The sequence below is a fragment of the Zootermopsis nevadensis genome, unplaced genomic scaffold, assembly GCF_977971745.1.
Source record: "Zootermopsis nevadensis isolate Lab colony 2312 unplaced genomic scaffold, Znev_1.0 Znev_ptg000004l, whole genome shotgun sequence".
Classification (NCBI taxonomy): domain Eukaryota; kingdom Metazoa; phylum Arthropoda; class Insecta; order Blattodea; family Termopsidae; genus Zootermopsis; species Zootermopsis nevadensis.
In genome coordinates this window covers 1,710,984-1,727,666 of record NW_028259136.1, presented here as the reverse complement: position 1 = coordinate 1,727,666, position 16,683 = coordinate 1,710,984, and the positions used below count along the sequence as shown (strand labels likewise).

The window sequence follows — 16,683 nt, the reverse complement described above, 5'->3', positions numbered from 1 at the left end:
AGCTCACAAACACACATTTGAAGAAAATTTGGCATATTAAGGGAGCCTGTGATTTATATGTTGGTAATCCGTAGTGAGTAAAGGTTGAAGTGTGGTAATGTGTGATGGTGAAAATGCTTAGGAGTAATTTACTATGAATAATTGATAAAAGTACGCGTTGGTTTGTCCTTGTGACACCCATTAGTAAATTGGACCCTTTCTTAAAAATATATAAAATCATGTATGCAAACAAAACTGTTTACACTTTGAAAAACACTTAGTGCCAAACGCTTTTCGACCTCATGAGGTCATCATCAGTGGCAAAAACTTAATTCGTTAGTCTGTCTATTAAAATTATATAATTCATAAAACGATGGTTTGCTATAAAGCACTGAGCATAAAAAGGTCGCACTTTATAAAACCATACTTCATGTAATACCACACTGAACGTTTAAGTATTATCTAAATCAGGTTTTATCAACATATGGCACGCGTACCACTGGTGGAACGCGAACTAAGTAAGAAAATCAAAAAGATAATATTAACAGAAATAACAGTTTTTCCAGAACGCATTTGGTTAGTGGTACATTTAATGTGTTGAATTAGAATTAGTGGTATGACAGCAAAAAAGGTTGAGAACCCCTAATCAAAGTTGAGTTACTTAACTTAATGTACATTGGCCTAAGTTGAGGTTTCCGTTGTTGGATTACGGTGGGCAGTGGTTGCACTGTCTGTGCCTGGATTGTGAATTTCAATGTTGCATGGCTATTGACAGTAATACCTACACAATGTTGAAGTGTTTTTCAAAGTGTAAACAGTTTTATTTGTATGCATGATTTTATATATTTTTAATATTAAACAATTCATGGTATGCAAGGATTTAAGATTGGTTTGTTTCTACAAATTTAATTTTCTGTTTCAGGTGTATAGTGTGATATAGAAAGATCAAATGACAACTAGAAATTGCTGTGCTTATTAGGAATGGATGAAATTTTATTTCATATATCCCAAATCTTAGAAGGATTACAGGTACAGGAACAATTTTCATAATTCTGTTTAGAATTATCCATGACTTGCATTCATTCATTGAGATGAACATTTTGTGGTTAAAATGTGCAAGATATGAGTTCATTAATAGTTGGTGTGATGGGCATTAAGTACCTGCAAAACTGGAATGTCAGTGGTATGTTATTTTTTATTCTGCATTGCATTAATATGCTTATTGGAGCTTATCTTATGGTCTTGTTTAGAATTCACCTGCTAGCCCAAACACTAAGAATTCTACATACCCAAGGTATCTGTATCATAAATTTGTATAGTATCTTCTTCATCAGCTTTGTAGGAATATATTGATTCATAAAACTAAGTTGCTAATATATTATGCCAGTTTTGTCTTTTGGTTGTTATAATTCTTTGGAGCATTGATCCCTCCCCATTAGAAAGCAGCTTGGGGTAAAGTAGGTAAGGTTACCTTAACATATATGGGTACAAACAGCAATGATCTTATTATCTAAAACACACATTTCTCTCCCCACAGTTCACAGGACACTAGCTTAGTGATCATCATCATCCTTGGCACTTGCAGGTTCAACAATCTGATATTATAATAACAGGAGTTTTGTGATTTTTCCCAGTCTGCCCAGGCATAAGCTGGTGTTGACAGTAGCATACAAATAGGCTGCCACCATCATTTCATTTCTCTTCACTTCCTTTCCTTCCGTTCATGAGCCATTTGCCTCTGGGACATCCCTCATACCCAATTGATGTTTTTTGATCAATGTCCAGAAATTATCTTTCTCTCAACTTTTACCAGTTCTTTCAAATATTTTTTCTTCAATTACCATTCTTACATATCCTCATAAGATACAGTCTTCTTGCCATTAAACTTGCCTTGACATCTATACTCATAATTACTGGACCACCTTCACATCAGTTCTGCAGTTCATCTCCAACCTTGGGCTTAATATTCTTACAGGTAATAAAGTGAAGACATATTTGCTTCATACACCGCAGAAATCTGCTACACAATTTGAATGCAAAGACACCTATCCTGTTGCATCTTCCCATCTTTGTCCTATCACCACTAAAGTTGTGCAGGTATAATTTCTTAATTCCTCTTACAGTTCCAGCTACTACATCCTTTATTACAAGGTCTGTCATATTAAATTGATCTGCTAATAGAGATCTAATTCACAGTTCTTTCTACATGAGACAACAAACTGCCATGAATATCCTCCCCCACCCTGAAATAAGCCCCATCCTCCACTTCCTTCTGTCCCATCCTGACCTCTAAAAATGCCATGTTCAATAGTGTTATGATTGACATCCAAAGCAACTTGTGCATTTCTCATATCGATCTTACACAAGCATGAACATTTTCATTTCCTACACTTCCAATTGTGGAACCTTGTGCATTCTTGTCACTTTCCAAGCCTTTTCCTGTCACATCACTCCTAAGTACATTCAGTAACAGCTGTTGCTACAACAGTTAAAAAGAATTAAAGGAGCACTATGCAGTCAGTTTTGAAGCTGAGCCTTGTGCAACCAGTAATCAGTAACAGCTACCAATACAAGCAGAAAACTAACAAATCCATTTAGCACCAGTTACTAGCAACGGCTACATTTTTGCTGGCCACAGCACACAGGATCACATCCTTCATTCCCTCTACCTTGCCACCATGATAATTCACCATTCTACTGCATCTTCAAAAGTACATTTGTATCTGTACAATATAGAACTCTCACTAAGCCTGGCAGAAGTAGTGTAATGGACAGAGTACAAAACATGTATAAAAGCTGTCACATTATAAACCACTTCACAAATAACCCAAAGCTGAATTCAAGAAAGAGAGTAGATGCAATGCTGCACACAGCCTCTCACCCATAAGAAACAGGTTACAACAGCTATGCACTTCTCTCATGATCACCCACAGTGCAGGGACAATCACCCAGTGCTCCAAACATTCCCATTGTTTCCCTTCCAGTCTCTTTGTCTCTGTATACAATGGACATTCATACAAGACACAGTTACCCATTCAGCATCAAGGGGGAAGGGGCTGGCCATGAGGCAGTATGAACCATCACAAAGTGGCATGCATGTGTTCTAGTCCTCATGCCTTGCCTGACTTTCTTCGGGAATTATGAGTCCCTTCTGTAAGCAGCTATGTGAAAGCTAGGTATCATATTACATGATGCTGTCATTTTTAATACAGTGAAAGGATCATTCAGCCCTTCCATGTGTAGCCTGCATTAGCACTGTGCTCCCTGTACCACATCCCTTCCAGTATTCTTCAAGCAAACTGCAGTTCTTTAACAGCTTTTATTACTCTGTGCATCAGTTTGGATGAATAACCATTTTTGTAATTCAGAAAAAGTTGACAGTGGAACCACGGTTCCGGAGAATCTGACGTAAATACGTCTCTGTAATGTAATGAAATGTAATGCAATAATTCTTATATAAGATAAGTACTTGTGATATTCTAAAACGTTTTTACCAGCACAAAATTATCTAGTCTACGATGCACTTCTCCTACAAGCAATTCACAGCACAGCTCTTTCCACAGTAATGAAAGCGGATTGTTGACGGCAGTAATGTAACACAACAATGCCGAGTAAACATGACGCAACACAGTTTCTTAGGTAAGATAACAATGCACGCAGGAGTTCATATAAAAGCTGACCATTGTTGTCGGTCCATATTTACACATTGTTGATATGGATCTTACACATCTTCGTTACGCTTTTTTGCCGAATGACCCTTCTCTATAGACGTATTTACATCAAAAAATGTCAGTTCATACATCATATCTATAACATACAGAACTTGTACAGTATGTGATCAATTTATAACCTGTGAGTTGGTGCCCATTTCAATTATGGGCCAGTTTGTGTTTGGTTCCAAAAATGCTATGCACTCTTAGTGCGAACACACACGCACAGTATAGTTTAATTTAATTTAATGTTTTTAGTATTTTTTGCATGTAGCATGCTGACTGGTTGCACTAAATAGACAGAATGGCCCTGAAATGTCTGACCACACTTTTGGATCATGTTCATATTACTCTAAGAATGAAAAAATGTCATATAGACATAGGTCCAGAAATGCATCCTGTCCGAATTATAGCCCTTCAAATCTGCACATCAGAGAAATGTTTTCGACTTGACCCCCTTGAGCAAACCTACTAGCCTGACAGCGTCGCCTCATGGACTGCCGAACACATAAACACAATCCATGTTACGTAAACTCATCCCGATTAGACGATAGTAGACAGCGATAGTACTGTTGTTCGCTTGGTATCGAGATCATGAATCGTCATTATTCGAATGCCGAGGTGGCAGACATAAACTGCAGATGTGATAAAATAATAATTAAAAACTCGCTTTGAACACATTCTTTGTTGTGCAGATTTGAAGGACTGTATCTTGGGCGTGAAGCATTTCCGGACACGTGTCTCTACGACCTGTTTTCATCCTTAGAGTTGGTAGAACACAATCCCAGTGTTTCATCAGACATTTCAGGACCATTTTGTATAATTTAGCATTATATTAGTATTTTAATTATTCAGTTACTAGTTGACAATGACACTAGGATCGGTAATTTATAGAATGGTGAACCAGTCCTGCTAATTTTCAGAACATCCTGCATGTGATTAAATTTTAGTGATATCAGTATTCTAGAAACAATTATTTGTCTTCCACCTTAATATGCTACCTGCATGATGTTCATAAATAATTTATCACCAGATCAGTCAATTTCTTCCAGACTACACAGTGCAGCATCCCATTAGGTTTCATCTTCATATTCACTGACATAAGAACCTGAAATTTTACGGAGATCAGTTTAATTTGTATCAAATGTTTATTAGGTTCACCTGCATTCAGGGGCTCAGCATGGCCGCCATTTGCTTCACAACTATTCTGAGCAAATGAATACATATGCAGTAGATGTATGGTCTGGACTTAGGTGTGTACAGATTTGGGAGAATATTCAACATGCCTGGCAGTGGCTGCTGGAATTCAGTCGAGAGATGAAGAGGCTTTCACTTCATATATTGAATCCACAGCAGATGTACAACCAACTTCTGCAATTTCTGGGGGCTGAAAGTAAGTGATGTATGACATTAAATTTATATTAATATTTGATTGAACTCCATGGATACAATATTAGTTTGGGTTTTAATAGTAGTCAGATATGATTGTAAACATTAGTGGTGACTGTTCATTTGATGATGCAGAAGATTCCAATATATGACAGGACAGGGTAACCTTTTAAAGTACTTTGTTTTCATTATATACAATTCATTATTCACTTATCCTGTATAATATGAGCTATTGGCAACATTGTTAAATAAACTGTAATAAATAATGATTCCATGAATGTTGATTATATCCAAGGGTTAAATAATAGCCTGAGCTAAAATTGTATTACTATTTGAACATTTACAGTATCTGAAATTTATAATGTGAAGAGATGTCCTTTATATATCATAGTTCCTCAATTTTAAGACATGTTTTTACACATTTTAAAATTTCTAGAATTGGGGTGCATCTTACATTTGATGCTGACTGAGAATCAATGTCAAAAAATATATTATATGACTAAAGCGCAAGGAGAATCTTCAAGTCCATAACACTAGTCGTGGGATGGTAAACACAAAAATAGCAACAAAGAAGATTCCGAAAGTGTTAATACAAAGTAGTTTTGTTTGAATATTGACAGTTTACTATTGTGATATATATTCTTTTCCCAAAAACTAGTTACTAAATCAAGGGCACATCTTACAATTGATAGTTTTTTAATCTATTTTTAAATCAAGGGTGTGTCGTATGATCGATGGCATCTTAAAATCAAGGGAATATGGGATATTGAATGTCCCAATAAAGTGTTTTGGGTTGGTCATTTGCCAGGAATGTTCTGCTCAGTTCAGCTACAGCTACAGGAAGATCCTGTGGTGATGTAAATATTTGCTTTTTGAATCAAGAAAGCGTTCATGCTCTCAGTAAGAGGCAGTGTTAATACTAATTTATACTCTTCCTTTGCAAAAATAAATGTTTCATATTACATGATAAAATGTATTCTTTCTTCCCAGTTTCTTGGACAAATATGTATTTTGGGTGTGTTGGATTTGTTTTGGGAGGAGTTTTGGGGGTTGCTGTTGGCTTTTCATGGCAAAGAAACCAGCCAAATGTCCAGCGGATGAAAGCAGTAGTCTGTAACAGTTACAAAGGATTTGATGTGAGTCTTTATTTAATGTATTCAGAATCCAGAGAATTGATCTAGAGTACTGTTTTTTATTGTATTAACACAGTATCTTTTTGTTCAAGGCTTTGATGATGATTGAAGATGCCCCTGTTCCTGTCATCACAATGCCTGATGAAGTTCTTGTGCAGGTGAAAGCTGCATCAGTTGATTTGGTAGACATAAAAATATGCTCTGGGTATGGTAGAGTACTTAGAAAACAGCTGAATCAGTACAATCATGTAAGTAAGGTCAGTTTCAAATGTTTATGTTAGTTTGGTATTATTAATGTCACCTCATCATTATGTCATATTGGGAAAATCGGTTAGAATTTGAATTGAATGGGACTTATCAAGGTCAGGTCTTTGCTAATGATATTAATTTAATGGGGAAAATTTGGCATGAAAATGTGAAAAATATTTAAAAGTTATGTATATTGTAATTGTGTTCACTTTAATGTGATAGTTTGGACAATCTGTTTTTCTTTTAATTCTTGGAAAGGCAGACACCACTAGATGTATCTTATTTACCATCTCAGGCAAACATATTATAATTTATTTTATACTTCAAGTACAGATTTTTGTAACTTCAACCTGCTGTTAACTTTTGTTTTGCACATAGAATGAAAACTTCCAGTGAGTAGTGGAAACTCTGACATTTGTATGTAATTGCTGTTTTAATCAAAAGAGGAACAGCTGCTCGAAGAAGTATAGCATTAGGTACAAGCAGGTTAGCAGATTTTATTTTGGTTAAAATTGCCAAGTTGTATATTTATGCTGATATCAGAATTATAGATTATTATTGACATTTATTGAATGGGAATAAGGGATTTAAACCCCATATTACAGGGCAGCCATATAAACTTTATCTTTGCAATTAATGGTTTAGTGGTATGCTAGAGTGATGCATGGCCAGGTTGACTGCACATAAGCTGCATTACACAAGTGATAAAACTTAATAATAAGCACCTGCACCATGTGGCTGTGCAGTTTGAAGTGCAAATGAATGCTGGGGTGTCAGGTTCGAATCCTGCCTATGAAATGGATGTTTGTATATGCTTTTCATCACTGCCTGTCATCCGAGTTATCACCACATTATGAAGGTAAAAATTTGGCTGAAGAATGCTAGTGTTTCCCTTATATGAGAAGATTTTGGAAATCTATGGAAAAGTTACTCAACTGTAATGTAAGTACTGAAAGAATACTTCAGAACTTCAATTATTTTAAATTATACTTATCCAAAAGAACATGGTCTTTGTTGCAGTTATTTGTATAAAGTGTGCTTAAATAAATTTTTTTAAATTAGGACCTTTAATTTAGTGCTTTTTTGCCTATAATTTTATTTTAGGCTGACTGATTTTGGCATAGTCTGAAATTTTGCGCATTTTAACCCACTTCCATTCATTTTGTATACTTGATTCTAATGCAAATCTGTGAACTTCAAGCAAGCTGGAGATGGCTGCTGTTATGGTTTGACGCACTGTGTAGTCTGATGGAAGTAAACTTCTGCCAGATTAGACAGAAGTCTTACTAATTTAAAGCAAGTTAGTTTTGGTTCATTATGTTTTCGTCTTCGCTCGTGAGGTTTTTGAAGTATGAAAGAAATGTTTGGAATGTGTTCTTTTGGGTAATGACACCTTGTAGTCTTCTATAGGTTACCAACTTTCCACAGGAAACCACCAACTGTTTCTTTTTGTTGTTGCAATGTTTACAAGTGTAATGGCAAGGCAGTGTCTTCCAAAAGATATGTATTACATCAGACAATTGAAGTGGAGCAGAATGCTGCAGACTAGAACTATTGAATTATCCCTGTTACTGTTATTGGTCTCTTGTAAATTGTTGCACAGTCTAACCTACCTTCCCCCCTCCCCCCTCATTCCTTTTTAGTACAGATAATAAGGACATTAAGGAAACAGTTTTGGCATTATATAACAAAATTAAATATATCTAACATTAATGGTGGTATAACAGTTTTGTGAATGCTTTGCACAATACATTTTAATTTATGATTTGTATGAAATTTACTGAAGCAGATTTAAATAGTTGTTCGTATTTGGTTGTTCCAGAATGTAACAGGTGAATTCCCAGTTGTACTTGGGAGAGACTGTGCTGGGGTAATTATTGAAATTGGTCAAAAAGTGAAGAATTTTGAAACAGGAGATGAAGTTTGGTTTGTTGTTCCATATTGGATGCAAGGAACAATGGCTGAGTATGTGGTTATCAATGAAAGTCATATAGCAAGGAAACCAAAGGGAATAGGTTTTGAAATTGCTGCTAGCATTCCCTATGCTGGAACTGTTGCATGGGATGCTTTGGTTAACCAAGCACATATTCATTCAGTCACAGCTGATGGTAAAAGGTAAGCCACATCCATTTGCAATGTACTCATGTAACCATATAACCTTGTCTGCTGAGATCCAGATGAATCCATATTGTCTGGGGGTTAATCAATTCACATTCCAGCTGTCCAAACTGACACTTTTTTGAGCTGCCTCAGTCCCTCCAGGCAAGTTGTGTGCTCACTCTTCTTCTGACTCCTCATCTTCAATTACCCTACCATGTTCCAGTTAATACTGCATAACCATGGTAGTTGATGTTTGATTTTGAAATAGCAATAAATAACCATGCGGGTGAAATCATTTTGAAGTGTAATTAATGAAATCTGAGTGTGTCATGGTGCCTTCGTTCTCTTTGGGTCATATGTAGTATTGGATGGCAGCACTTCTGTAAGTTGTATTCTAGTAACATGTGAAATATTCACACTTTAGTAGCATATGTGGTGTTCTTTGAGTGCATTCAGTTGAATTTGTCTTTAAATAAAGGAAATTTCAGCAAAATACTTTGAATTCAAAATCTGAGTAAATACTCCATCTGCTAGAAAGTCTGGAAAGACTGTGTGTATGTAATGAACTGGATACCTACATTAATACAAGGTTTTTTAAAAATACCACCGTGTAAAGAGATAATCAAAACTGAAAATGCTTCACATACAATAAAAGTTTGGCAATACTGGACATTTAAATCTGAAATCTCTTAAATCACGGGTTTACTGTATAGAGATAAAAAAGTTAAAAACATAAAGCCAAAGTCTGAGTGCCCATTAAAATTTCCATGTCAAGTGAACATGTTAATGGCCAACACAATAATTGTAACAGTAATAATGAAGATTAATTTAGGAGCAAGGTAATTTTATTTACAGAAATTTTATTATTAGAGATTTTTTGTATTATATGGAGTTAGAGCTTGTATAAATAATGTGCCTCTCTTGTTACAGATATTCATAATATAATAGTTTCAGTGTACAAGTCTGCATGTTCTGTATGTACTCATGTGTATGATAATACCATGGAGCTGATGGTTTCATTAAAAAGTAGCATTGATGCTGTACGCTATATGGTGCTCAGTCCCATAATAAAAATATAACTCTGTGGAAGAGATCTTATCTGAGAGTTTAAAAACAGTAGTTTAGCTTACTCTTTTATCATTCTTCAGGATCTTGGTTCACATGGGTTGCAGTCCGATTGGTTGTATACTGATCCAGTTGGCTCGGTTATGGGGAGCTCATGTAACTGCTACAACAAGTTTACGAGCAACTCCTGTTGTTCAGGCACTAGGTGCTCATGTTGTGGTTGTGTGTGGGAAAGCAGATGTTCAGAAACAACTGGCAGTACAAGAGGGGTAAAAAACATTTTTATTCTTGTTTAGGTTTTTAACACATTTACTGCTAACAATGGCTTTCACTGTCTAGATATTTATCAAACTATTTTGTTGTTGATGAACTGGCCATTTTAATTAATATAACTTATATGCTACTTTGTAATTTCAACTTCCTTTGCTAATCTTCTGTTCACCAAAAATTATTTAAGTGATTACATGAGGGATGAGATTAATGGGACATGTAGCACAGATGGGAGAGACAAAAAATGAATGAAAAATGTTGGTTGGAAAACCTCCAGGATAGGGACCACTTTGAATACCCTGGTATAGATAAAATGATAATATTGTAACTTATAACAGAGAAATATGTTATGGGGTATGAACTGGAATATATTGATTCTTGGTAATGTTTGATGGTGGGAGTTTGTCATTGTATTAATGGACTTTTAGGTTCCAGTTGTGAAACTGTCAGCTGTGCAAGAAAGATCATGAAGTTAATTAGTTTCTTTGTTGGTTGGTGCAATTAGTGATATTTGTGTTGTCAAACTAAACAGCATACCTTTGACCATGAACAGGGGGAAATTGGTGCTACCTGCAGTTTCATCTTATTGTATCTTATGCATTTGCTGCCTGTCTTATTTGGTATCACCCATCTACTTTACACATGCAACATTTCATTTGCATAACACAAACCTTACACAATGTCTAGGAATTATCATCTTTACACCTGAGTAGTATGGCTTGATTTGTAGTGTAAACTGTTATTTTGAAGTTAGCTTTACAGTGGAGATTGAAGAAACTTCATTGTTGCAGTGTTGCATCTTGTCTACCAGCAAACTATCTTTACTGTTGCAAATATGTATGCAACTGAAGAAGAATTTCTCTTGTTGTGAAGATTGAAGTCTTGCCATGGTCCTTATTGTTGGATCATAAGGGTAGTCCGTATTAAACATACCTCTAACTATGACAGTATTTGTAAGCTTTGGTGATGTCATTGTGACAGACAAATCAGTTGTTTTTCAGTTTGTATTTGTTAAGAAGAAATTACAGAACAGCTTAACAGCAGATGCTGAAAATGTCCTTCATCATCTTGAAGATGACTTAGATAAGTATTTTTGGAACATAGTTGGCAACTATCTGTTCAGTCCCACAATGTTGTGTTTGTGTATTGTGGTCTGATTTAATACTTCTTTGTCAGCATACACATTTCTAAATGCTTTTTGAATAGCAGCAAATGATTTTGTATGTGGTGTGTTCGAGAAACTAACACTCATTCTCCTTGTGAATACACCATGCACAGTTTTTGCACATCTGCTTCAAATAACGTCAGTGGGCTGATCACTCTCTACTCACAAATGTACACTTCAAAAGACCAAGAATCCTCCAAAAGGGGGAGGTCATGGCCCGAAAATAGCCGAAGCACCACAGATGATGATTTGAGTAGCAGTCTAGCGACAAGAGTGGCTGACTCAAGTGTTACAGGGGAGAGTGGAAAAATCAATTACATTGGGATGGACCTGTTTTTGATTTCATTTCTCTCGTGTAGTATGTGATTGTTGTTGGGTTGTGTTTTAAATGGTACACTCTGTATTATTCAGTTTAACCAAGTTTACAGTTCACAACCTATTTTTAGAAGACAGTTCTAATATTGTTGTCCAGTTTCTGCCTACATGCCTAAGTAGGTCGGTGTAGTAGTAATGCTCTAGACTTTTGTTATGGAGATATGTGCTTTGAATCTCAGCAATGATACCTGTAATCCTGAGGTTTTATTCAGTCTCTCCAGGGTACTGCAAGAATAATACCTTCAGATAGGCCATGCTGTATGATGTCAATAGTTGAAACAGGTCAAATCAATCATTCAGTCTATTTAGATATACACAGTGGTTTCTTTCCATGAGGTTTACCAACCAAAATGTTTTGTTTCATCTATGCTCTTCACATCCTGCGTGGTAAATTTTTTGTAATCACCCAAAAAATGTTATGTAAACATTCAAATTACGAATCTCATCATTATGCGGTTTTCTCATTGTCCATGTTACTTCCTTTGTTTTAGACTCAGATATTTTCCTCATCACCTGTTCCTATATATCGTCAATAAATTGTGGATCTTTTCTTTGGTGGGAGACTAAGTTTTATACCCTTATAAAACAATCAGGAAACCCTAGATGTAAAAGAAAATACAGGTAACCCTCGATTTGCGCTGATTCAGAATAACGCCGCTTTTGAAAGTCAAAAAGACAACAAAATATTTTTTTCTATTATTTCTAACGTTTTACAATATTTCTCGTACTGATTCTTATATTAAATCGTAATTCTTACATCGCTGATTTTGAATAAAAATTATAAATACAGTCATCTCTGCAATTTTGCGAATTTGCTCCAATGAGATCGATGAATCGGTAAAAGCTGTTTGTGAAATGCAAATTTTTGCATATGCGAGTTTGCTCTTATGCAGTTTTGTTCCTGGCGCTTTAAGCTTTCAGGGGGCTAATTTAATCTCTGCGGAGGTACCGGGGTTATTTTTACTACGCGATTTTCTATAGGTCGGCGTCTTACATGAATGCAACTATCGCATAACATCAGAGATGACTGTACACATCAATCACATGAAAGAATCGCAGTCAATCGCGGGGACCAACAAATTGCCGATTGTAGGTGTATAAAATATATTTTTTAAAGACCCTTTATTTTTTTACGTTATTTCAGAACTTTAAATGTAATATCATCATATTACTCGTCAATGTTTGGGTGCCGGGAACGCATGTCATTGACTTCCCATTGATATACATTATAAAAAGAGTTCCCATTTACGCCGGTTCGTCCAGGAACGCATCCCCAGCGTAAATCGAGGGTTACTTGTGCATGTAATATGATCACTGGTGTTGGTTTTAATTGCCTGTCATTCACATACCATTTCCAGTTTGCCAGTTTTACACACTGCCCTTTCATGATTCTACTGATTTCAGATTTGATATTATTTTCAACACAGAAGGATCTGTTGCATATGAACCTTGCCTCAAATTCTGTAAACCTGGAGGTTCTGTCATAACAACAGAAACATCAGAAATTGCATCTGACACATATGGGTTCTTCTTTGGATCAATTTATGCATTTTGGATTCGAATCAGATGTTTGATACAGGCAAGTAAATATGTTCTAGAATTATATTAATAATGTATTGTAGCAGTCATTATTATATCATGCAAAATTTTAATAATTGTGATAGCAAATGTGAGACAGGCATTCCCCACATGACTGCTTGTATGCCTGTTTGCTTTAGTGATGACATCATGAGGGGATTCCTTCACATTGTGTGAGAAATGTCTTGGTTGACTTAGAGACTATTAGTTCCTGAAGTAAAAATTTATGCCATGGAGTTATGGGGGTAGTTTTACCCTGAGGGTTAAATGACAAGAATGGGGTTTTCCTAATCAACAAGTACTGAACATCAAAGCAAAATGGTTAGGACTCCTGCTTTATATTTGGGATTTCCCATATCCAAATCTTGGCCCACAGGTGCCTGTCTGGGTATTCTTATCCAGCCACTTCCATGTACGGAAATTCATGTAGGTTTTCATGTAGAGAACCCAGTATTGTTTAGTTTTAACCAAAATTGAACATTTTGACAATTTTATTAATTCTCTATAATACCATATTTCATGAAAATCTGTTTTGAGTTACATGCAGAATTATGGACAGACAGACATGACAAAGCTAATAGGTACATATTTGCGAATTTTAGTTGTTGACTGTGCCTGAAGAAGTATCTGGAAGGAAGTGAAAAAGAATTAAAATTAGTAAAAGTGTTTGAATAGTATGTAATAAATAAAAATAAAAATGTTATCATCAGCTGACAAGGAAACAAATTTTAAATGTGTCAGACTAATGTTATTTGGGTTTTTAGAAACTGAATTTAACCTTTTGTGCTGTCTAGCATAGAAGGTTTAGTAAAATTAAAAGGGTCCTTGTTCCTTTTAATACATAAAAATCTCATTTGAAATTTAAACATCTGGAAAAACTGGGCTGATAGCCCAACACACTAGTGTGTTAGATGGAATGGACAAAGGGTGAAATTATTTTATGTTTCAGGTATTAAAAATGAACAGAAATTTTCTTTTGTAGACAGGAATGTTCTGTCCTTGTGAAGGGCTGACCCAGCATCAAAGATATCTAAAGGGATTCTTAATTTCAAAATTAATTGTGAATTGGGACAGAGCACAAGGCCTAATCTATAAAAACTTGAAGAAGAAAAATTTTAGTAAATGTTACTGCAACTTATGATCATCGCTGTTACTCTATTCTAATTTTTGTTTTCTCTCTCTTCCTTACTACAGGTAGGGAAATAAAAAAATTATCATAATTAAGCCTTTTCAATTCACTTTTCTTCCAAAAATACAAGTTTATTTAGCAGAATAAATTCACAATCCTCTATTGTAATCATAATTCTGACTGATGACTGACTGTGTCCCATTGCTTTGTTAAGTCTTACACATTTGTGAGTAGGCCTTCATTGTTGATGTGTCACATAGTATTTTAACCTTATAAGTGCAATGCATTCACTGATAAACCAGTACAAAAATGTTACTTCCCACTTCCTGATTGGAACTGCATGACTCACTGCTACAAGATTTTCCTCATATGAGTTTAATAACACTGCAGAAAAATTATAAAATCAACTTGTGTGTTTTGTAAGAGGTCCTGAAAATGATGTCTCTGTGACAGTTGTGTTTCAGTTAGTCAGTGAACACATTGTATTTTTGTCACAGCTTTAGTGTGTGTAATGTTTTCCAAGAACATTACCACCATGTTGTTAATTAGTTAGTAAAATATTTAATTGCACTATTAGTAGCTCAGAGTATTGTTTCAGATTATAGGACGATTAATGATTTGGAAAGGATATGGAAAGAAATAATTGTTGCTTACTTTAAGGTATTGTTCTGGCATTTATCTGCAGGGACTGAGGAAAAACACAGAAATCCTCAGGATAGCTGGTCTCTGGGCCAAGATTTGAACCCCAGACTTCCAGAATATGAAGCAGGAGCACTAACCAACAGGCTGCAGTATTTGGTATCACCATTTAGATATTGGAGACAGCTGTAGTTTGAGAACACTGATAACAGTGTAAAATGATTAAATAAAATGCATCATAAACTCAGGAAGTGTAGTTCAGCATATTTTAACATTTTTAAAAACAATTTAATTATAAAAAGTACAGTTCCACATCCTTTACTGCTACTGGATTACAAAAAGCAGTAAACCAAATTGATAAATACTGTAAAGATTAGAGTTTAAAATCTGTTTTGAATAAGTGAGAAATCAAGATGGCTGTTTCCTGGGTTGTTGCACTGTGTAGTCTTGATGATGGAGGCAGCAGGACCTCTGAAACGTTGGTAAACTTCTGTCAGACTATACGGCGCAACAACCCAGGAGACAGCCATCTTCAAAAACACTGCCGTGAAAACCTCAAATCCTACAAGTCAGAAATTTTACATTTCAAAATGGGAAGGCATTTGAAAAGGGATGAGATATGGATGGTGCATTGTCAGAATATTGTAGTGGTAGATGAGGTAAATTACAATATTTAGGAACACGAACAAGTACAGGTGTCTGGGGAAAATGAAAGAGGAAAACCATGGCAGTAGGCAATGTGACTAGGGGCCAGGCTCCAACAAAGCAGAAGGCATTCTGGGGAAGGGTCTGAGTGGTAAAGCCTGAAGGGTTAAAAAAAATCATATTTGGGGCTGTCCCCAGAAGTGGCCTAACCTTGTGGATGGTGAAGCTCCTTTGTGGCAATCCCAGTCCTGATAACTTTGGATGGTAGAGGCACAGAGGTGTACAATCTGACAAAGGCAAGTCTGGTGGGGAAGCACAGCTAGGGAAGCAAACATTAACAATACAAATAAGAATAATAATAACAGTAGGAATTAAGATGACAACACCAATAGGAATATCAGTAATAATAGTAAAAGAATAGTGACCCCATGGTCATAGTTTGCCTACCTCATAGGCAAACCATTGCAGACAGTCATGGATAGACCCATAAGGTGATTAGTATGAAGTATTAAGTATTGATTGTATTCTGTTTAATATTCTGTATGTTATTGGCTGTCTAGGGACCCACTTTTTGGAGGACATATAATATGGGTCCAGCTGTACTGGATCAACTGGCTCGTCTCTTGGAGGATGGAAGCTTGCAGCCTGTTGTAGACAAAATTTTTGCACCACAGGATGCTGAACTTGCTTTCCAGCATGCAGAATCATTTGAAGCCATTGGGAAAACTATTATCAGATTCAGGTGAGAAGATAAAGAATGCATATGCATGTACAGCAGAAAGAATAGTGTTGATACCCAATAATAACTATACTGGGTGTAAACACTACTTATGATTGTGGGTTCTGGCAGACAACTAATTGTTCAGTAAATGTGAAATGAAAAAAATTATACACATTTTTTGACGTAAATACGTCTATATTTTCAGGTCAGTGTCATTCGGCAAAAACTGAAACGAAAAAGTGAAACTGTATTGATATGTTACGTTGGAAACGTCAATTGTTTACTCGGCATTATTGTTACCTAGCAAATGTTAATTGTTTAGTCGGCATTATTGTTACCAAGGAAACGTCATCTGTTTACTTAGCATTGTTACCTATAAAACATTTCATTACATTACCTTACCTTACCTTACATTTCATTACATTACATTACTTTACATTACATTACATTCAGCTACCACAGACCCATCTTAAGCGTAACTAATTCAAGTTAAATAAGCAAAGCCTTAATCAGACTTTACTCAATTGTAAAGCGGG

At 35.7% G+C, this 16,683-nt stretch overlaps 1 protein-coding gene across 8 annotated transcripts in view; it reads left to right on the top strand.

Annotated features, from left to right (window-relative positions):
- Positions 1-16,683, top strand: part of LOC110827067 (NAD(P)H oxidoreductase RTN4IP1, mitochondrial) — a 24,045-nt gene continuing 7,362 nt past the window's right edge. For 3 of the 8 annotated variants that reach the window (XR_015533647.1, XR_015533646.1, XM_022058350.2), the window contains exons 1-9: positions 2-150; positions 902-1,008; positions 4,845-5,082; positions 6,069-6,214; positions 6,304-6,468; positions 8,283-8,575; positions 9,709-9,894; positions 12,840-13,014; positions 15,987-16,168. Coding sequence is in view for 5 of the 8 variants with exons in the window: in XM_022058350.2 (XP_021914042.1) it covers positions 961-1,008; positions 4,845-5,082; positions 6,069-6,214; positions 6,304-6,468; positions 8,283-8,575; positions 9,709-9,894; positions 12,840-13,014; positions 15,987-16,168 (1,433 nt within the window). In the remaining 3 variants the exon portion in view is untranslated. Of the gene's footprint in view, positions 151-201; positions 221-901; positions 1,009-4,844; positions 5,083-6,068; positions 6,215-6,303; positions 6,469-8,282; positions 8,576-9,708; positions 9,895-12,839; positions 13,015-14,827; positions 14,941-15,986; positions 16,173-16,683 lie in introns of those variants that run through there. The other 5 variants (XR_002542209.2, XM_087342838.1, XM_022058353.2 and 2 more) reach the window with 5 other exon arrangements.